At 35.8% G+C, this 22,549-nt stretch overlaps 2 protein-coding genes across 3 annotated transcripts in view; one reads left to right on the top strand and one right to left on the bottom strand.

Moving 5' to 3' along the window:
* The window catches only part of kdm2bb (lysine (K)-specific demethylase 2Bb), a 36,043-nt gene extending 32,723 nt beyond the window's left edge, over nucleotides 1-3,320 (top strand). Inside the window, exons 19-21 of the mRNA XM_016487020.1 lie at nucleotides 236-397; nucleotides 584-802; nucleotides 1,887-3,320. Of these exons, the coding sequence (XP_016342506.1) occupies nucleotides 236-397; nucleotides 584-802; nucleotides 1,887-2,068 (563 nt within the window). The 3' untranslated portion in view covers nucleotides 2,069-3,320. The remainder of the gene's footprint in view (nucleotides 1-235; nucleotides 398-583; nucleotides 803-1,886) is intronic.
* A 242-nt stretch (nucleotides 3,321-3,562) lies between these two features.
* LOC107689120 (E3 ubiquitin-protein ligase RNF34-like) overlaps nucleotides 3,563-22,549 on the bottom strand; it is a 25,456-nt gene continuing 6,469 nt past the window's right edge. Inside the window, exons 2-8 of one of the 2 annotated variants that reach the window (XM_016487027.1) lie at nucleotides 15,265-15,489; nucleotides 13,369-13,800; nucleotides 9,946-10,008; nucleotides 9,470-9,671; nucleotides 7,729-7,758; nucleotides 7,084-7,125; nucleotides 3,563-5,535 (exon numbers count right to left, since the gene is read on the bottom strand). In XM_016487027.1, coding sequence (XP_016342513.1) covers nucleotides 5,345-5,535; nucleotides 7,084-7,125; nucleotides 7,729-7,758; nucleotides 9,470-9,671; nucleotides 9,946-10,008; nucleotides 13,369-13,800; nucleotides 15,265-15,489 — 1,185 coding nt within the window. In that variant the 3' untranslated portion in view covers nucleotides 3,563-5,344. The remainder of the gene's footprint in view (nucleotides 5,536-7,083; nucleotides 7,126-7,728; nucleotides 7,759-9,469; nucleotides 9,672-9,945; nucleotides 10,009-13,368; nucleotides 13,801-15,264; nucleotides 15,490-22,549) is intronic. The other variant, XM_016487035.1, reaches the window with a different exon arrangement.

Raw genomic sequence — 22,549 nt, 5'->3', positions numbered from 1 at the left:
CATTTAATTATAGTCATCGTCACATGACCAGCATTTACGTTGCGTCTCGTCTCATTTTCGTCACGTGATAAAGGTTCGTTGACGACGATATTTTGTCATAATTTTCGTTGACGAAAGCAACACTACTCTGCATAAAAGTAGATCTCCAACAACAGGATTGGGTATCCCTGATGTATGCAAACTCCACTCTAATGTCTGATACTTGCATGACTCCTTTGTGTTGGTTTCCTGATAGGTCTGAGGATTCTGTTGCTGGCAGGCTGTTCGTGGGCAGCTGTATCAGCTTTATGCACATCCAGTTGTCCTTTGCTAAGAACTTTAGATGTGCAGTGGGTAGAGGGACTCAAGGACAACCAGATAAGAGACTTGCTCTCCCCACCGACAGACAACAGGCCAGGTACTGAATGATAGCATTAATTGCTGTTCATGCCCAATATGTACTCTTGACCCATTTAGAAGTTCTTTATCTCTTATTTTACCATTTCATAGCGCCCCCATGTGTACGCAGAAGATAGTACAGGTACATTTCTGTTAGATTGTTTAAAAACTGACATGGTAAAAGATGCATATTGCTGTCTCTCAGGTCAGTTGGACAGCAGAAGTAAACTGAGGAACATGGAGAATCTCTGTCTAGCTGGTCTGGACATCACAGATGAGTCCCTGAAGCTGATCATAAAACATATGCCTTCACTGTCCCAATTGGACCTTAGTTACTGTAACCACATCACTGACCAGAGTGTGAATATCCTCACGGCAGCCGGCACCACGACCAGAGACTCTCTTACTCACGTCAACCTTTCAGGTATTGCAGGAAATACTAAAACCCTCACATAACGCCATATCGCCAGCGATAGATGGTATTATCGTGCATGGGTGGGGGCAAGAGAGAGACTCTGTACTTATCATAGGCTATTTCATAACTATGTGGTGTTTTAAACCGTGCGGGCGCGCGAGAGAGAGCCTATGAAAGCACCAGTAATCGAAATAATATACTTTCAAACATACTGATAAACTAACATGTTAAATATAAAAATATTTAAAACAGCTATTTCATATATATTCGTATACGACAAGTTTGCCGCATCAGAGCACGGACGTTATCAGTCTTAAAAGGTCTGCAGTCAACAGTGAAAATCAAAAGTAGATTTATTTTAAAGAACAACAGTTTAACATTAAATATTGGACATAAACAAACACGTTAAATATAAACATATTTAAAACAGGTAAGTTCATATATTTGGAGTAAAGTTAAATTGAACAGATACATCAGTCATACAGTGCTCCGGACCGTGCGCCCCATGACGAGCCCGACGCACCGCCACAGAAACAAGGATGAGATGCGTTCTAACATAACTGTGGCATTAAACTCAGTTAGTGAGGGCTCGGTTAAAATATTGCACATATATAGACCGTTCAGATTACTTGTTAAAATGCAATGAAATACCTTATATCAGCAGACGATGTACGTTTGTGTTTGTGGTTGGAGACTCCTTCACTGGCTACAGGCTCTAATCGTCATTTGCGCGAGTGTGAAATGCGGTGCTGAAGTGAAATAGCGGGGCAATATGATAATAATAGCCGAATTATAATAGGCCGCCTAATAATAATAATAATTTAATACATTTATAGGAGAATGAGCCTAATATCGTCTTGACTATTGACAAAAACATGTGCTATCATCGATATCTCTGACTATCGTCTATCGGCACAACCCTAATATACACAAACTCATCTTAATCTGATAAGATTGCTATCTTGCTTCATGCTTTTCCCAAGATGCAATGCATAAAACAGCAAGGCCTCTACTCTTCACTTGCTGCTGAGGTCAAGCATTAATGTAAATCTGAATGGCTGTGGCTCTAAATCCCTTTTCCTTTCCTCCACAGTTTGTAACAAAGTTACAGACCTGTCGTTGACCTACTTCAAGCGCTGCGGAAACATTTGTCACATCGACCTGCGGTACTGCAAACAGGTGACCAAAGAGGGTTGTGAGCAGTTCATCGCAGAGATGTCTGTCAGCGTGCAGTTCAGACTGATTGAAGAAAAACTACTGAGCAAACTGAGCTAGTCAACAAAGACACTGACAATAACTTGACCTAGAACCCAGGGAACGAACAATTTCACCCTCCATTTTCTACACTTTTTCAACACAGGATGTGTGAGGCCTAACACGCTTAACAGAAAACCAGCAAAGAGAAAAATGGCATATTGCTAAACGACACATGCCAAGCAAATGCCTGAACTCATCGACATCAGAGCTCACAAGTGAAGAAATGTATTCATCTCTGGTGGCCAATTCAGCCTTTCAGTCTGTTTTATTGTTTTCAATTTGTTTATGTTGTGCTGCTAAGGCAAACTTTTATTGGTTTTTATGTTTACAAGGCACAGCTAGCAGAGCATGCCAATGTTAAAATGCTGTTGAAAGGCACGTTTACTCATATATTTTGCATAAATGTTATAAAAAAAAAAAAGGTTTTATAGTCACACAGTGCAGTGTTGCAGTGACAAAACCGACTGTTATTTTCTTTTTTGGAAAAGAAAAATTCAAAATGCATGTGCTTTTTTCGTTACCATGCAAACGTTAAGCTTCATGCAGTGTTATTTTTTGTATCAGAAGGGATTTCACACTTTATGTGCAGTATTAACTGCACTCATATAAATATATACAGACTTTATTGACAGTATTCAGTCAGTACAGTTTATTTTTTTCTACGCAGTAGGAAGTTAAGCAGATCCCATCTATACTAGCTATAGTAAATGTGCAGATGTTTTTGTAATGTTAATTTAAGATGTAATGTCTTCTAATGTTATTAGATGTTCTACAGGTACGTTCTCTTTTCCATACGACTATTACTTACCTGGGCTTCTTTAATATATATATATCTGGGGAAAAACGTATTTGCACTGTTTGACCTGAATAAATACTTATATTTTTTCCAGTATTGATGTTTTGCTTAACATAATTTTGACTGTGTGAACAATCTGGTATATTTTGCGCAGAAAACGATACACAGCATTGGATTATTTCATAAATTAAGATCCGGTTCAAGCAATTATGATTTCCCTCCTACCTTTTTTTGTCGCCTTTTTCCTCACTCTCGTGTTAAGACTTATAATGGAGTAAATATAGCACATTATCACATACAGCCAGGCATACCTTAGCGAATCCGTTCTCCAGAATAACCAGCAACCATATCCGTGTATTGTGCCATGAATAAAAAGTTATTTTCATCCGTTTGCGTCTGACTGAGAGTAACGTATTCCTATGACTGCGTTGCACTTCGCAGGCATTAGAGGGCGCCGATTAGCATTTCATCGTTTGCAACTGAGGAAAAAATAAACACTGAAATCAGAAAACTCATAATTTTGTTAGTTCAAGGTACCATATTTTATTAAATTTAATAAATCATCTTTGAATTACCAAAATAAAAAGTTAAACATTCCAAAATACAAAGACCAGATCCCAAAACGTCTTCCAGCGCTCAGTTTAAGTCATTTATAGTGTAATCTTGTCTGCTCAGCTAGAGTAGTTGCCTACTTACTACCAAGTGACATCTAAGTCATTTATAGTGTAATCTTGTCTGCTCAGCTAGAGTAGTTGCCTACTACCAAGTGACATCTTTTAGAGATAGCAGCATTAGAAACATACACATAAGCACAGTGTCAGTGTTGGGCAGACGGGTGTGGAGATATTCTAGAAGCAAATTAAAAATAGTCTGATTAGAAATACATGGATGTGACACCAGAATGTAATCAATTCTACTATAGAATTATTTGTGACTGATTTAAAATATAAACAACTAAATAAATGTTGTTTACATTCAAGGAAAAACTGGAACGCTGAAGGGGGACGAAACATTTAAAAGAAAGTGCAAGAAAAACTGGACAACAGAGGAAAATATATCCATATACTTTGCGTACAACTTTTTCACATGTATATAAAATCATTTATGTTTAATTGATTAAATGTTCCTTTATATTTGTTTGTCTAGCCAATACCACAGACATAATAACTTGTATTTGACTACAGAATTCACAGCAACAAAGGGCATCTAGAGGAATCAAATAACAATTTCCTTTCCTCTTTATTTGATCGTTATCTAGAAAATGTAAATATGCACAAAATGGGAAAGAAACGGTTTATTTAACATAAGTAAAATTACGAAAGCAATAGAGAACTGTGATACGTAAATCCATGTAGCACCGCTTGTGGAAATCTCTTATGCTATGTAAATGTGGTACAACACAACTCACCAAAAAACAGACATCTTTCATGGTATCGCTGGAGATGAAGAACATCAAACTCAAAATGGTCTTTTTGACCCACTATAAAAACCGAATATTTTGCAAGTGAAACCTACCAAGGCTTAAAGGTGCACTGAGAATTTTTTTTTACCAACTTCTATACCAATAAATAGTTGACAAATGTTTTAATATTGTACACTCATGTGAGACTCCAAAAAAGGTTTTGATCTACAAAGGTGAGACTTCCTTACCGTTGAGATCACATGACCAACCTAACTTCCTTTATCTTGGTAACCACCCAATCATCTGACACTTTTAATTAATCAAAAATGACTTAGCACACCTTTAAGGAACTTGTATATGCAGCACAATGGAGACAAACCAACCACACACCTGACGTTCGACAGATACTGCAAAATTTGATTAAAAAAAGTAATTGAGGTTCCAGTAATAAGCTACATAGCGGCAGATGCTGGATTCCAGTGACTCTGTGAAAAAATACGATACAGTTTCTATAATCTTGCTATAAATAACCCTTCTGCTAGCTGGTCATTTGATCCGGTGTCATGGATGCTGATTTGTGGTATGGCAATAGCTGATGTAATACATGAAAATAACACGCTTATTAATAATATAATCCAGAAGCCGTTCTGCACATTTCTACTTTGGCACCTACAGTACGTTCCCCCCTTCACGCCAATGGTCTTAACTGCTGCTACGACAACATGCATCTTAATGGCAATCGGTTTCTCTACACGCACACGTAAAGATTTCTAATATTGCACATACAATAAAACATTTCCAAAAGGTTTACAGGAATGTACTGTAAACCACTTAAACTTTCATATTTTTATACGTTATTCCTCTAAATCTTCTCTGGGTCAGTAACCGCAGAAATGATTTCAAACGTGTCAATGAATGACCAAATAAAAATGGGCAGCAGGAAATGCTCGCTCTGTAAAGAAGGTGTGCGCAGTACAGGTTTCCACCACTTTGAATCTAAAGGGGCAGTTCACTGGTCCAGTCGTGGCCCCAGCCTGCTCGGTCCAGCAGGAAGCATCTGGTGTGTTGGTTATCCAGTAGAGGTGAAGCTCACCCATTAAGACTTGAAGACGTGCACCGCCCGCACCACGTACTGCCTGCAGATGGGGCACTCGCTCATCCTCTTGCCGCACTTGGTGCAGGTGACCATGTGACCGCACTCCAGCAGAACGCAGTCTATCACGGCATCCATGCAGATACGGCACAGGTTCTCATCAACGCCGCCCAGCTGAGCTACTTGCACACCATCTGCAAGACAATATATGGAAGGGTTGAGATCTTGTTTAATAGTCTATCGATCTTGTGTCTGCTCTGTTTGTGTGTAATGAGGTTTTCTTTCCGCTTTGGGAAAGATTGTTGTACATAGCTGCATATGCAATGACATTTTACAAAAAATACACAAGAAATTTTGAGCAGTAAAATGTGTCATTTAATTTTCATTAAATTAAATTAAATAAATTTAATTCAATTAAAATGCTTTAAACTAATGTTCCAGGTTCAATACAACATAAAACTCAATCATTGTTTGATTACGAAAGTAAATGTTTTCGGCTCGTCACGTAATTTAATAAAAGCATTTTAAAAGTGCAAATAAATGAGGACATGCATGTTAAATATTTGAAATCACTAAAATGTGAATTCATGTTAAAAGGACATTAATTCCTTTTTAAAATAAAGAATATAAAATGCGTTTTGAAGAACATCGTTTTAAATGACATTTAAATTCTGTTCAAATTGCTTATTTTCAGTTTTGAAAAAAATCATTTTAAAATAAATTTAAATTCAGTTCAAATTTGGATTTTAATTAAAATTCAATACAACTTTAAACTCTATCAAAAGCGTTTTTAAATTATGCACAGATTCGATTACGTCCCATAATAAAAGCAGTTATAATAAATAAATAGAGATGTGTACCTTAAATATTTGAAAGCAGAATGAAATTTGAATTTTTGTTAAAGAACATTCATTCTTCTTAAAAATAAAGAAAACAATTCAAAACATATTTTCAATTAAACAGAATGAGACAGAAAATGTTCTTGACTCATCCCTCAATTTAATAAAAGCAGTTCTAATAGAAATAAAAAGGGAAATGCACATTAAATATCTACAAGCAGAAATGTGATTTTTTGTTAAAGGACAATAATTTAGACCTTAATAAAAAGATTTTATTTTCAATTTTATCCAGGTATTTTAAATTAAAAGTCCTTATAAAACTGATATTTTTGCTTTAACAATAACCTCAGCAAAGAGTAAATATTATTTTCTGTATTACTGAACCTGGAACACTTCTTTAACACACTGTCTTTCTTATTTGACATCCTTTTAGCCGGTCAATATCAGCAGTCAAACCTTTTAATGAATGATATACAGTACGTGCTTTCAACTCTCCTCTATGGCAGACTAAACCAGTATTTGCTGATGTCAGTCTTATTATCTCAATTAATTGCCCTATAAAAAAACAAAACGATGCACATCCCTAAAGCATCTGAAACTTGGTCCCTCTCCAAAAAGCCACTTAATATATTGTCTGAGACTTGGACAGCTATAATCTTCGGATCATTTTGGGCCATTTTCCAAGCAGTGTTAATATAATTAATGAAGGCAAGGTGCAATTACAGTAATGTGACAAGCTATAAAAAGACAGCCAGATCACATTAGGAGCATAATTCATGACACAAATGTGATCATGCACGTGGAAACCACATATCAAACTCTCCCAGCATGCATTGGGAAGAGTCACTTTTCATTCATGGTAATGATGACGTTGGAGCCACATTAAAAAAGGCTGAGTCTTACCTCCAATACCTCCATTGCATATAGGAGGAGGGTAAGCTATGACTTTGATTGACAAACACAGCAGTGGGAGAGTTAACATTATTAGCATTGGGCAGCTAATGTAAGCTCACATGCATATAAAAAAACTGCTCTTTTCACAAATTGCTACCCAGAAAGAAGAACATACTTCCATGTTATACACGACTCATGCTTCACCAGGCTAGTAATTAGTCCTGGTAGTAAGGTTTTGATATTTTACACTGTACATTTATTTAAAAATATTCAATATAATATGTATTTTTGAACGTCTCAAATACCAGTGTTGTTATTGTTAACTACAACTAAAACTAATCAAATAAGATTCAGTAATAAAATAACGTGCGAAAATTAGAAATGCTGCCTCTGAAACGAACAGAAATAAATTACGTTTACGTTGAAGTACTAAAATGACTAAAACTAAAATAAAAACAAATGAAAGGTAAATAAATACATTCAAAACATTAATTAAAATAAACAAAAACAATAAAAATGACAAAATTACATAAGAAAAAATACTAAAACAAACTAAAAAACAAAAACAAAATAATACTACAATATAAATTAATATATAAAAATACTACTATAAATACTTTCAAGTACAATATATCAAAACATTGGTTTGCTTACCTGCAGCTAGGCTGTTGCTAACATTTTCCACTGCAAGGAAAAGAAAACGAGAAGAATCAATTTTATGGAGAGCAGAAGCCTGTTTGAAAACCACATTAGCCACAGCTGATTTTGGGCTGATCCTTGACTGATTCAATTTCATGTTGTTATTTCTCACATGCAGTCTTGTCAAAAAGATTCGGAGACTGTGATAAAATGGCTGCATTCCTCCTCATCCATCACTCTTATTATATGATGTTGTCAGCTGTGCTCTTTTCAGCCTGAACATCTACAAAAGCGGACCACTGAGTTTCCTTCTCATTATTCTGCCAATTATATAGCCAGCAGAAGATAAAATGGTCATATAAAGCACCTGAGGAATCTTTCATACTCTGTTCTACTAATTCAACATAAAGAGCCTCTTCTAGCAGAAGGATGAAATTACTTAAAGGGTTAGTTCACCCAAAAATGAAAATTAGACTGTGTTTTACTCACCCTCGAAGCATCCTAGGTGTATATGACTTTCTTCTCTCAGGCGAATCCAGTTGGAGTTATATTAAAAATTGTCCTGGCTCTTCCAAGCTCTATCATTGCAGTCAGTGGGTGTTGTAGTTGAACAGTCCACAAGTCGTCAAATAAAGCGCGCGCATCCGTAATAAAACGTGCCTCACACGGCTCCGGGGGGTGAATAAAGGCCTCCTGTAGTGAATGCACGCGTTTTTGTAAGAAAAAGATCCATATTTCAAACATAATAAACACTTTTCTCTCACTTCCGGTATCTGTCATACGCGGAAGCCGTTGCGGCGGATGACGCAGGATGTATGTGCAGCACGCGTGCCTCTAAGATATGCTAGTCTTGCGAGTTTGTTTACAGAAGCAAAGGAAGCAAAGTTTCCTTACTTGGTTTATATTGAAATCCTCCGACATTTTTCTTTGCAAATCTTCGGTTTGTACTTCTAATTCGTGACCAGCGTTTTGTTTTGTTCTGTTCTCTCTCCGCATTCGTCACTAATCACGCTACGCCGACGTCCTCCGCCGGAACGGCTTCCGCGTATGACATACCGGAAGTGATAAAAAAATGTTTATTACATTTGAAATATGGATATTTTTCTTACAAAAACACATGGATTCGTTACAGGAGGCCTTTATTCACCCCCCCAGAGCAGTGTGAGGCACGTTTTATTATGAATGCGCGCGCTTTATTTGACGACTTGTGGACTGTTCAACTACAACACCCGCTGCCTGCCATGATAGAGCTTGGAAGAGCCAGGACAATTTTTAATATAACTCCGACTGGATTCGTCTGAAAGAAGAAAGTCATATACACCTAGGATGCTTCGAGGGTGAGTAAAACACAAGCCAATTTTCATTTTTGGGTGAACTAACTCTTTAATAAAATAACTGAATCATGTTCTTACACCTCCTACACTTAAAAATAAAGGTTATTTTTTGGCATCTATGGTTCCATGACGAACCTTTAAAATCCACGGAACATTTCCACTGCACAAAAGGTTCTTTTTGTGCAGTATTAAAATGTTCTTCACGCTAAGAAAAATTATTCTTTTAAGAACTGTTCCCTGAAAGGTTCTTTTTGGAACCCAAAAATCCCCCTTTTGGAAGCTTTATTTTTAAGAGTGTCCGACTCCTAACAATCCTTTTTTGCCTATGAACGATGTATATGTAGATGTTTTAGAAACAACTAGAGCACAAGTGGACTACTTTGGGGAGAGTTCTACACTTTATGTGTGACGTCGGCTCTTACTCGATCTTCTGTTGAGTTCGTTCTCTCTGTAGAGATGATGGACGCGCTCCACCAGCTCCCATTTCTCACAGCAGCCTGAATAGTTGACGAAGTTGTGGGCGAGAATCTCCTTCAGCTGCCGCACCGTCAGGCTCTTGATGTCATCCTCGCGGGACAGATCCGAGAGGGAGGCACGTGCTCGCCTCTGCGTCGCTGGGCTGGCCTGCTCGGGGACAGACATCAAGAGACACGCGGACGGATGGGTTTTAGCATTTCACTGCAGTCCACGTTGATATTCCACCAGACTGCTCATTTTGAACTCTGTAGATGTTCTTCTGAAGTATTTGCCAAACACTAAGCAGAGTTATCGGATGGCACTGAATTATTAATGTTAATGGTTGCTCAGTGAGAATCGAGGGGTTTTAAGTAACCCAGTCGTCTTCACAGTAGGTGGCACAAACACTCGACGCATGCAGATTTTGTCAGGTTTGTCTCACCTCCAGTATGTCGTCGTGAGGCTCCAGGTTGAGGAGGGAAACTGATGTAGCATCTCCATGGTCCTGAAGATAAAACACAGAGATCAAGAACTTGTATCAGATTATAGACTAGAACCTGATTAAAATCAGAATGTGAGTTCAGACTGAGCCGTGCTGTGAGTTCAGATCCCATCTTCTTTTCTCTTTAGTGTTTGTATTTATTTATTTAAATTTTTGATAGGACAGTGTAGAGAGTGGAGAGAGAAAGAGAGGGGGACGGGAATCGGGAAAGGTCCACGAGCCGGGTCTCGAATAATACATAAAATCTTTTTTTAGAATTAATGAATTAATTTATTTAAACACAACAACACGTTAATTAATAAAAATAAACATAAAAAAATAAACATTAATAAATATAAAATATAAAATTAATTATATAAAATATAATCAAATATAGTTAAACAGTAATATTGTAAAAAATAAATAAATAAATAAATATAATAAAAATACCCAGTGTGTTATTGTAAATTTTTTACAAATTAAATGTATTTCTGTGATGCAAAGCTACATTTTCAGCATTACTCCAGTCTTCAGTGTCACATGATCCTTCAGAAATCATTCTAATATGCTGATTTGCTGCTCAGGAAATGTTTCATATTATTATTAATGCTGAAAACAGTTGTGCTGCTTAATATTTTTGTGGAAATCATACTTTTTCAGGATAATAAAGAACAGCATTTTAATATAATATAATATAAAAATTGAGATACATTACAAAAATACTCCTAAGATACATTACAAAATATTGAAAATATTGTAAGCAATAAATAAATATATTTCAATACCTAAATGTATTTAGATATATATTATACAAAAATTGTCTAATTACATAATACATTGAATTTAAATCATCTATTTTATTCTAAATCCTGAATCACAACTTAAAGTAAATCATAAAAATATTATCCGTTCTACTACAATTGGGAAGTGTTTGCCATGCAATAAAAACAAGCCTTTTATGAAATTCTTAAGAGACCACTTAAGAAAAAGTAACATTCACTTTAAATCTCCTTTACAACTATGAGTAACCTCTGTGTCAGTGCAGTTTAATCAAACCGTCTTCCCATCACATCCTCACAATTAGCTTCCCTTGGTTCTGCAAACTGCACATCAAATAACACCACATTACAGAGTCAATCATTCGTTCACTCTGATTGCAATAATTCCTGTCCTGTGTCACTCACAAAAGGACCATGTGGTCCTGGAGCAGCCGGCTTTTGTATGCTTTTTTGGGTCTCTCACTAGCTCTCTCTTTCTCTGTTTGCCACATTCAGGACAATTAGCTAATGGCCCTGCGTTCTTCCTGTCTGCTGTCTGGCAGAAGAATGACTGGGTCTTTATGAGGAGAGTCTGCACAAGGACTGAGATCTCACACATGGGCCACATACAGACGGTGTATTAATAATGAACGGGTCAGTCTGCCAACTCAGGCTCTGAAGTCACACTGGACCATCACAGTCTCTTCTCAAACACACACTTCAGGCCGATTTACCTCTTAAACTCGTTTGCACTTTAACGTCTGTGCTTTGAATCTGTAAGTGGTTTAAATCACGTCGCGCAGGAATTACCAGACAACCTGTTCCAACATTATGTAACCCACTCAGCATGTCAGATCTAAAAAAAAAAGGCAAGGTTTAAACGCCATTGCTAGCCTTGTGGGGTACAGCTGTTTCCAGTATCCACGCGGTCACGTCGCATCAAAGCACGTCAGCATGGATGAATCTTTAGTAAGTGAGGGTTGTAAGCAGCTTAATAACTGAACAGAAAACAGGAGTCAATAGATTATGGTGTAGAAATGTAGAAGATTGAGAAGAAATCCTCACTTTATGTATTCAGAAACATTCTACGTTTTAAAGTAAATGAAAACAACGAAGCATGACTTATGACATGAGAAAAAAACATGGAAGTAGCTAAAACAACAGCCGTCAAACAATGCGGTCAGATATATTTAACAATATTTACAGGCCTTAAATTAGTTTGTTTGATTTTATTCAGCACATTTAACACGCAAAATGCAATGCGCATGTTAAAAGTAAGCATGCTAAACACAAAGCAACAAACATTGACAGTAATGTTAAAGTATTACATTAGAAATCAAGTTTTTTGGTAATTTTTTTCAATGTTAAAATCCTTTTTTTTGAAGCATAATGTGTCATTTTACATCAGTTATTTTTAAGTTGAATTCCCTAAAAAAGTGTTTTTAAAACATTGCTCAGTTTATTGGCACAGAAATTACACACTTAACCTTAAAAAAATAAATAAATCACATAAAAAATACACATAACTTTATATTATATGTAAGTCGCTGGGGTATATTTGTAACAATAGCCAACAAAACATTGTATGGGTCAAAATTATCCATTTTTCTTTTATGACAAAAATCATTAGGATATTAAGTAAAGATCATGCTCCATAAAGATATTTTGTAAATTTCCTACCGTAAATATATCAAAACTTAATTTTTGATTAGTAATTATATGCAATGCTAAGGACTTATTTTGGACAACTTTAAAGGCGATTTTCTCAATATTTAGATTTTTTTGCACCCTCAGATTCTAGATTTTCAAATAGTTGTATCTCGGCCAAATATTGTCCTATCCTAACAAACCATACATCAATGGAAAGCTTATTTATTTGATGTATAATTCTCAATTTCAAAAAATTGACCCTTATGACTGGTTTCATGGTCCAGGGTCACATATAAAAAAAATATAATTAAATGTAAAATAAATAAATATTGTAAATAATAAATATATTTACAAAACTTGTATTAAAATTGCCTCATTAAGTACTACATTTAATTAATAATAAATTAATTTAATAGTTAATATGAATTATAAACAATAATGATTATAAATGCTGAATCACACATCTTTTAGTAAATAAAAAAATATTACCCATTATACTGGTCCTATATTAAAATGTTCATTTGCTCAAATGCTCATAAAAATGAGTAAAACAAACATACATCTTTCATGAAATTCTTTAGAACTAACATTGAATATTTTTGGCCCATTTAAAAAGTGACAAAACAAAAGAAAACAAAACAAAGCAAAACGCTTGGCACTGTATACTGCAAATATTCTTGGCTCTTGTGACAAATTGTTTGTGATGTTGTTTTGATGTTGTGATGATTTTTACTGTATGTCACACTTTTTATTCAAAGAGACTTCAAAATAAGGAACATAAGCATTGAAAGAAGAGAAAGAAATAAAATAAATATTTCTTTCTCTTCTTTCAATGCTTGTTATGTTCCTTATTTTGAAGTCTCTTTGAATAAAAAGTGTCTGCTAAATGAATAAATGTAAAAGTAACTGTAAATAAAAGAAGTCAAATGAACACTGAAATGCACTGGAACACATTGCCTTCCGGAAAGTGCCTCACCTGATTGGTTGTCCCTGAGCTATCGCTGCGACTGAGAGCCTCTCCCTGAGACGCGGCGACAGACAGCGCCGACTGCTGGGAGGAGGATCGTGCTGCGGAGGCGGGCGGCGTGGAGAGCGAGCGCGGAAGTGAGGGCAGACTGTCCGTATCCGCTTCCGCCTCCTCTTCCTCCTCCTCATCCTCCCCCATCTCCAGCTCGGCACCCAGATGGCAGAGCACCAGGTCCACCAGGTCCTCTTTCTCCCTGCAGGTGTCCGTGTTGATGTTTCGCAGCGTGAGGTACTGCCGCAGGTCTTTAACGCGGAGTCTCATTAACATGGGCCGCTGGAAGGCCGTGCCCCACAGCAGGTGGCAGGTGGAGCAGCGCCGCAGGTTCTCCTGCAGCACAGAACACAGCGAGCAGAAGCTCTTCTTGCAGTCTGAGCAAACGTGCTGCAAAGAGAGAGAGAGAGGATGAATCATTAAACAGCCAGCTAATATGTGTGCATTAGACTGGTGATTTAATTACGTCATGCTTTAGCTGTGCTGATTGACACTGACAGAACACCGACGCTTCCATCTGTAAATCACTGCGGCATGAACTTCATTTTTCAAGACACTTTCGAACTCTCAGAAGCAGTTGTGGAGTCTCTGTCGGCAAGCCTGGTGGTGGTTATCAAATGCCACCATGCTGATGAATGAGCTGTTCAATCAAACCGTTGCACTCTGGCTTAATGTCAGTTCTATCCATCACATCTCTGCATATGTGTGCTGGTGTGAGCGTCTGCAGATGCATCACACGGTCTGGGCATCCGAGCGTCTGCAGACAGGTGTGAAAGTGCTGATAGGATTTCAAAACACTGATGCTTTGTGGAAAAGTTAACGCTCTGATCTTTCATCACTCCTGTCAGAATGCCAGACTTAGGAGGCAGATCAGTGTTTCCTCCACCTCTAGTGAGGAGCAATACTGTTATATATCAAAATATAGTAAAAACTTAATATAACTTATATAATATTTAATAATATTTCTATTTAAAATAAAAAATTTTTTTTTAATACATTTAAAAATGTCAGCAGCCATTAGTCCAGTCTTCAGTGTTACATGATTCTTCAGAAATCAAATGTGCTGATTTGCTGCTCAAAAAACATTTATTATTATTTTTTATCAAAAAAAATCATACTGAAAATTGACAATTTTGAACAGAAGTGTGTGTGTATTATATATGATATGAATTAAACACTACAAAAATATAAATATTAAAATGCTCCAGTGAAAATTTTGCCAGTAAAAACACTAATCTGAGAAAAAATGTAATCTGTATCTATTCCATAATTGTATAACTTTCCATTGTGTTGACATCACTAACTGCTGCACATATAAAATGAACATGCAATGCATGTCCACTCTGCAAGCAAATAATTTGATTGGTGTGGTTCTTTTTAGTGAGTCAGATGAACTAACTTAAGAATCATTCTGAAAAGAACGCAGTCGCTGTTTAATTCATGGACTGAATTATTCAGAACTGATAGAGTATTTAAATAAATAGTATTTAAATAAAATAAAACGTATTTAAAAACCTCAATAGTAAAATAATAAATAAAAAGTAAAAACACAAACATAAGGTTTAACAAATAATATTATTTATTGTTTAGCATGTTTCATGTTTTAGCATGAAATTTGTCAATGAGAAATTATCACCAATTTTTTATTAAAGAATTCTGACCCATCAGAGCTTTAGACTAGTGGTTGTGTATGTTCTAAACACACACATTGTGTGGAAAATGTGGGTTGGAATTTCATCCATGTAACTTCCCGCTCTCTTTTCCCTGTCATTTATTTCATCTCTCTACTTTCACTATAAAAAAAAAAAAGACAAAACTCCTAAAATCATACTCCACAAACCTCAGGTGTCCTACCTTTCGTCTGAACACGGAGAAGGCCAGTCCGCAGGCTTTGCACGCCAGGCCTGCGCTTCCTGAGGTGGTGCTGCTGGGTGGGTAGGTGGAGTAACCAGCACTGGGGGCGAAGCGGAACGGCCCGGCTCCGGTTCCAAAGCCAGGCTGCTGGGTGCGGACCGCCCCTGTGCCCATCACCTCATTCAGCAGCCCGCAACATGATGCCCACATGGAGGAGGCCCCCGCCTGGAGAAGAAAGACATGTTACAGATATGTTCAGATGTAGGGCTGGGTATTGAGATAAATTTCAGATTCGAATTTGATTCATTTGGAAATATACCAGGTTAAGTACATGTACATTTTTCTCAAGGAAAAAACTCAAATAATTCTGTAAACTGAATCCTATCAATTGGTACAGAACTACAATATTAAAAGGGAAAATTAACAACTGATTTCCATACTAAAGGCCATTGCACACTGAGTCCGAAATATTCGCACGTTGAAAAATAAATACGACAGCACGTTGTCAATCACGTTTGCACACTGCCACCGAAACTTTCGTTCGTCATAAAAAAATTTGGACCAGGTTCGATTTTCTGCAAGCTGACAGGGAACGTTCTAAAAACGTTTGCTTTTTTCCCCCTATAAATGTTAGGACAAAACATTCTTAAAGTAATGTTTATGAAACTTTCTTTAGTAATATTTGTTATTACTTTAATAATATTAGAACATTGTAACCGTTAAATAATGTTATAAACATGATAAGTAAACTGAATTATAAAAAATAAACAACAATGAAAATAAAGTTAGTAGAACGTTGTTGAAAACGTTTTTGTAACCTTTAAACAACATTCTAATCACACCAGGAAAACTGGACATTTTAACATTCTTAGTTAGAATATTAAAGATAAACATTTAAGTAACGTTATATTTTGGGTGAAAATAAAGTTCGTCGAATGTTGTAAGAAACGTTTTTGTAACCTTTAAATAACATTCTATTCGCAACAAGAAAATGACATTTCAATGTTTTAGAAACATTTCAAAACAATGTTCCAACAATGTTTTTATAACCTAAATTTGTTCCCTGGGTATTCACATATGGAGTGTGTTATGATAAAGCAATGGCAAAAACTATCCTGTACTTTACCCCAGAGGGCAGATTTGTTTGCCAGACAATGATGAAATCAGGCACATATGCTTTACTGAACTTCACATTATGTAACTTGTACATCATAAACAACTGAATGCACTCAACTTCAACACTCAAAAAACTCTGCTAGTAATCAACTAAAATGAATCAATGCTTTGCAGGCCTTAAGTGAATCCTCAAGGAACATGATACAGTGTAAAAGGCTGTTAGAGTAAGACAAGGCCCGGCTAATTCTTAGCGTGCGTTTGGAGCATTAAAACGGTGTCAGTACAGCAAAATGGCAGTGAGAGCTAAACAACTGAGATTAATGGACATGTCTCAGGTTTCAGCCAAATGCATGTGCAAACCAAACAATGCATTCATAAGAACCATAAAAAGCAGACATTACCAGGCCTATTCTTTCTCTCCAATGATCTGGGGTATCTAAGAGCTTTCATTTATTTAAGGTGTAAATTTAGAAGATGCTGGTTAAGTCAGTCGCTCTGCTGGATGTTTCATAACACTGCTGAATTTACTATAGCCATGAACTTCCCTAAAATCATGAGCTGACTTAATGTAAAGCAAACAAGCAGATCTATATTCATTTTTTTGTTGTTTATCTGAAATAGATTGTACCACGAAAATTATTTCTTTCAATAAATCAATACAACAGAAAAAGAGGTGAAAATTTGTTCAGATATAGGGAAAAAACTCAGAATTTCTGCTTGGCCCAATAAATAAATAAAACTAATTTCACAGATACAACTCTGAAATATAAAGTTCTTCTAATTTTATTTGTGCTACTAACCCTTTAGAAAAAAAACATCTTAAAGTTGCGATGAAATATAAGTAGTGACAGATTTTTTCTTCTGTGTTGTGACGTTCATCCGAATTAAACAGATTATTGAAAAAAAAAAAAAAAAATGTAGGGCAGGACTTGGTTCTGTTCATTGGTTGTTGATTGGATGGAGGCAGATCTGAATGCAAGCTTGATGTTGATTGTAAAAAGAAGCAGTGTTTAAGTGAACTAAATGACTTGGAGAAATCCGACATAAGTAACCAGAGAGAAGTTTGATGAAGCCTGAGTTTGTTTTCATTTCCATTTAGAGGGTTTTTGGGCACTTTTCAGTCCGCAGTCTAGAAGAGCAAACAAAACAATTCATGGTATCATCTCAGACAGGCACAAAATCACTTTCCAGGACATTTTCGTTCACTGTTCCCTGCTGGTGGAATGATCTTCCCAGCCCTATCTGGAACGCAGAAATCCTGACAATATTCAGGAAACGACTGAAAAGTTATCCTCACTGTTCTAGCTTGTACTCTTCTAAATAATGTCCTAAACTTTGTATTACAAGCACTTATAGTGTTTATTTGCCCAATTATGATGAATTGCTAGATGTATTCCTCATTTGTAAGTCGCTTTGAATAAAAGTGTCTGCTAAATGAATAAATGTAAAACTCTGAACGTCTTTTATTAATTTGGTGCCACTAACATGGCAAACCTCGGCAAATCCAGTGATTATTTACTTGTTGTATCAAACTGGTACCTTGTAAAAATGACTGTTTCTAGGTGGACTGAAAACTCACGGAAGTTGCGTAAAGTCAGCAAATCAGATTCATGCTCGGTCAGTGAATGGACAGTAAAACACAACATGCATAAGACCTCAAAACAAATAAAAACCTTTTTACAGGCAGTAACATTCATTGATTCTTTAATCAATAAACCCTCAAACAAACATCACCGTATTGACACTATAACCAACCATGGCAGCTTTCTGTGACCCAACATGGCGTGATGTCTTGTCTCAGAATAACACTCCGGAGGTGGGGGGTGGGGGGAGGTTGGTGATGGAAGAATGCATCTTCTGTTTAAGAGCAGGACAATCGATGAGCTGAAATGAGCACACATGCATCCTATGGTGCAGAGCGACAGAGAGAGAGAGATGGGCTGAGAGGATCAAATCTGTTGCTGCTCTTACACACAGTGCAGAGCAGGTTAAGCCAAGCGGAGCTCTCCATTTGCCTTTGTTGTTTATACACTTACATAATGCAGGCCAATACCACGTTTGTAGCATCTTTCTGTATGTGTGGGCACACAACAATAGTGATTCTTTCTCTTCTATAGAAAGACGACAGAGCACAAAATAAAATAATAAAATAAATGTAAAATAAAAAACATAAAATTTAGGCTAATATAACAATTTAAATAAATATAAAACCAAGGTTGCATTTACTTGATTAAAAAACAGTAGTACTAGTGATAATAGTAATATTGTGAAATATTTTAGCAATTTAAAATAACTGTTTGCTATTTTATTTTAAAATAGAATTTATTCCTGTGACGCAAAGCTGGATTTTCAGCAGCCATTAGCTACTCCAGCCTTCAGTGCAGGGCTGGATTGGTAATCAGGCATACCGGGCATTTTCCCGGTGGGCCGACGCACTTAAGGGGCCGACAGAACAGGCTTGCTCAATGTATGGGCAGGGTGAGTGATGCGGGCAAAGAGCAAGGCAGGAGGAGAAGAAGAGAGTAGTTGAATTGTTAAAGTGCTTGATAGGGACTCGCAACGGAGGCAGACATCTAACCTATCCTGATGTGTGTGCGCGGCTGCGTGCCATGAGTGTAGAATGCGTAAACAACATTAATGCTTTTTAATAAAACGTAAATTCGTCCCACGCGATTTTTAGCCAAGTCAAGTCAAGTGTGTTCATAGAGGTTTCCATGGGCCAATGCGAATAAAGCTAGATTTAAATAAAAAAAGACACGATATTGTCGGACCTGACGTTTTATTCTTATCCAAAACAAGATGTGATATGAGTGTGATACATAGGCTACATACATACACTACCAGTCAAAATTTTTTGAACAGTAAGAAAGCTCCAATAGAAAGATCCAAAGATCAGCATTCGATGGGCCGCCTGGACCAAAAAATGCCAGGGCCGATTTTTTGTCCCAGTCCAGCCCTGCTTCAGTGTCACATGATCCTTCAGAAATCATTATTATCGATGTTAAAAAACGTTTTGCTGCTTGATATTTTTGTGGAAATTCTGATAATTAATTTTTTTCGGGATTCTTTGATGAATAGAAATTTCCAAAGAACAGCATTTATTTGAAATATAAATCATTTGTAACATTATAAATGTCTTAACTCTTGCTTTTAGTCAACTTATTAAATTTTTTTTTTTTTAAAGGGGTCATATGATGCAATTAAAATGTTTCCTTTCTCTTTGAAGTGTTACAAGGTTCCTGACTCAAAGACTGTAAGTACTTTTTTATATTTAAAGAGTTTTTATATTTTATATATTTAAAGCGAGGGCAGTGATTTTTTTGGGCAGTGTAGAGTAGCGCTTGTTGTTTGTCATTTCTCCGATCACAAATGCAGACATGGTTTTATGTTTACGCGGCGCGATGCAACGCAATGCGTAAAAAGACAGTATAAGTCATTATAATCCATAATTATGTCCCCACTGGATGCAACGAATGCCTCGTTTATAATGGGTTTTCATGTTTTTGAATCATTGCTCCGGCCTGACAGGGCATCATCAAAATATGGTGAGGGGCGTAACATTTCCGTCTCACGCTTGAGGTATTCGGCCAATCACAACGCACTGGATAGCTGGCCAATCACAGCACACCTCGCTTTTTCAGACCGATGAGCTTTGTAAAAATCGACGCGTTTCAGAAAGGCGGGGCATAGTGGAGAAACAATAATGTACAGTCTGGGAAAAATAATGTTTTTTGAACCTTAAACCGCATAAACACATTTCTTTACACCAAATACACAAAATAATGTTCTTTTTAGCAGCATCATATGACCCCTTTAACAAAGCAGTAGTGTACTAACATAAAAAAGAACATAGTTATGAGAAAATGCCAAAATGCTATAGTAGCAATCACTATAATATTTATAGGAAACAAACATATTTGTTATATAATATGTCTAGCCAGTGAGTCTTTATAATCACTGTCTAACGAAGCCACTTCAACAACCACATCCCTTCATGCTGAAATGTGTGCTGGCACTGGCAGGTCACTCATATTTCCTGTTTATCAGATTCTAAATAATGTTGGCTGTTTATGAAGTGCGGGCTGGCTTTGAGTGGAGTCCCTCTGGCAGTGAGCTCAGTATTTGAGCAGTATGGCAGTTAGCGTGATCTCCATGTTGCGTAACATAAGGTCAGGGCATGAAGTCGCTGCTCGTGCTTCGGTCTGGCAGAGAGCCTGTGCCACAGCTTCCCTCTGTCACTTCAATTAGAGCCCCGTGAGCTCAGCGAGGTGGCCACGTCCATCACAAAACCACCGCAGCTCATCCTCTGTCTACACCCAACATCTCTCTTCTTAGCAGTTTTTGTGTAATTATGCATTTGTTACTAGGGCTAATATAGATAACTAAAACTAAAATCATTACAAATTTGCAATGTCCGAACTGATTGCACTATATTTGATGTATAAACATTTTCTATTCTTAACTGTTTTAAATTCATTTTAAACCTCTTAAATCAATTTTTTAATCATTTTCAAAGTTTTTAAATTCCTTGTTTTATGGTTGTGATTATTTTTTTAAATTATTTTCTTTTCTTTTATGTAAAGCACTTTCAATTACCATTGTGTATGAAATGTGCTATATAAATAAACTTGCCTTGCCTTAAAAAAAAACAAAACATTTTGTTACTTGATATAATATAAAAGTTAACTGAAAAAAATGGCACCATTTCTCATTTTTGTTTAGTTTAACTTGATGTTATAAAATAAAAATTACTACAATTTCAAATTAAATTAAATTAAAGTGAAAATGAAATAAAAACTCATTTAAAATAATAAAAACTATAGCAGAATCTAAATGATAATAAATAAATGATAAAAAAGTTACTTTAAACATCGCAGCCTGTATAATAACAGAAAATGAAGTAAAGTGTTATTTTTAAACTTAATATGTAATTTAAACATTATTTAATTTTTTTTATTAATTATATAATTTTTTTTATTTTTTATAATTTATTATAACTGGTTACAATTATCCCTATGATATTATGGATGAATAATTACATTTAAAAAAATCATAATTAAAAGAAAAATATTTAAAAAACAAAGATATAATAATAGTAATAATAATAATAATAATAGCAATAACAATATTTCCAAACTATGTTTTTTGAGATAGTTACACATAAATGTTATCATAAAACAAAACACAATGTCATAAAAAGGACAGTCAAACAGAATAAGAATGAATTAAATAACTAAATAAACTAAATGTGACATGCTCACAAAATCTACTACATATACTCTATAAATACTATAATTATATTTATAACTCAATTTAAATGTTTTTTTTTTTCTCTCCGGACAAGTAACTTTTATACTCGAACAAGTAAATGACAAATTTATTTGTCCGAAGGACTACCACATGAGAATGCTTAATGTCAAGCCCTGTATGACATATAAAGCAGACTAAGAATTATGGGTAGGTCAAAAGAAGTCACCCACTGTGATGGTTAAAAATGGCTTTTAAAGATTGAACATCATGCATCAGAGGACAGTAGGGTTATTTACGAGAATATGCAACTGATTATTTATTAAGTTATGTGCATTAAGAATATCTTTGTAATGCATTATATAAAGGTTTCAAAGAGGAAATTAAAGAAACGACTGACCAAACAGATCGAAAAAGCATCACATTCACGTTCCAGTGTTTGTTTATACAGTCGTGGTCAGAATTATTGGCACCCTTGGTAAATATGATCAAAGAAGGCTGTGAAAATAAATCTGCATTGTTAATCATTTTGATCTTTTATTTAAAAAAATTCACAAATATCTAACCTTTCATTGAACTAAAACAATTGAAAATGGGGGTAAATATCATTATGAAATAAATGTGTTTCTCAAATACACGTTGGACACAGTTATTGGCACCCCTAGAAATTCTTATGAGTAAAATATCTGTGAAAGTATATTCCCATTCATATTTACAATTTTGAGCATACCAGGGTGATTATGAACATGAAATTATCCAGCCATGGCTTCCTGTTTCACAGGAATATAAATAGGAGGGAAAACAGAGGTCAAATTCAATTAATCATCCATCACAATGAGAACAACCAAAGAATATATTTCTGATGTGCAAAAGATAATTGAGCTTCACAAATTAGAAAGTGACTTTAAGAAAAGAGCTAGAG

This window comes from Sinocyclocheilus anshuiensis, unplaced genomic scaffold (genome assembly GCF_001515605.1).
Source record: "Sinocyclocheilus anshuiensis isolate Anshui unplaced genomic scaffold, SAMN03320099.WGS_v1.1 scaffold393, whole genome shotgun sequence".
Lineage (NCBI taxonomy): Eukaryota > Metazoa > Chordata > Actinopteri > Cypriniformes > Cyprinidae > Sinocyclocheilus > Sinocyclocheilus anshuiensis.
Note: the sequence above shows the minus strand (reverse complement) of the source record. Positions and strands in the feature narration are given on the sequence as shown.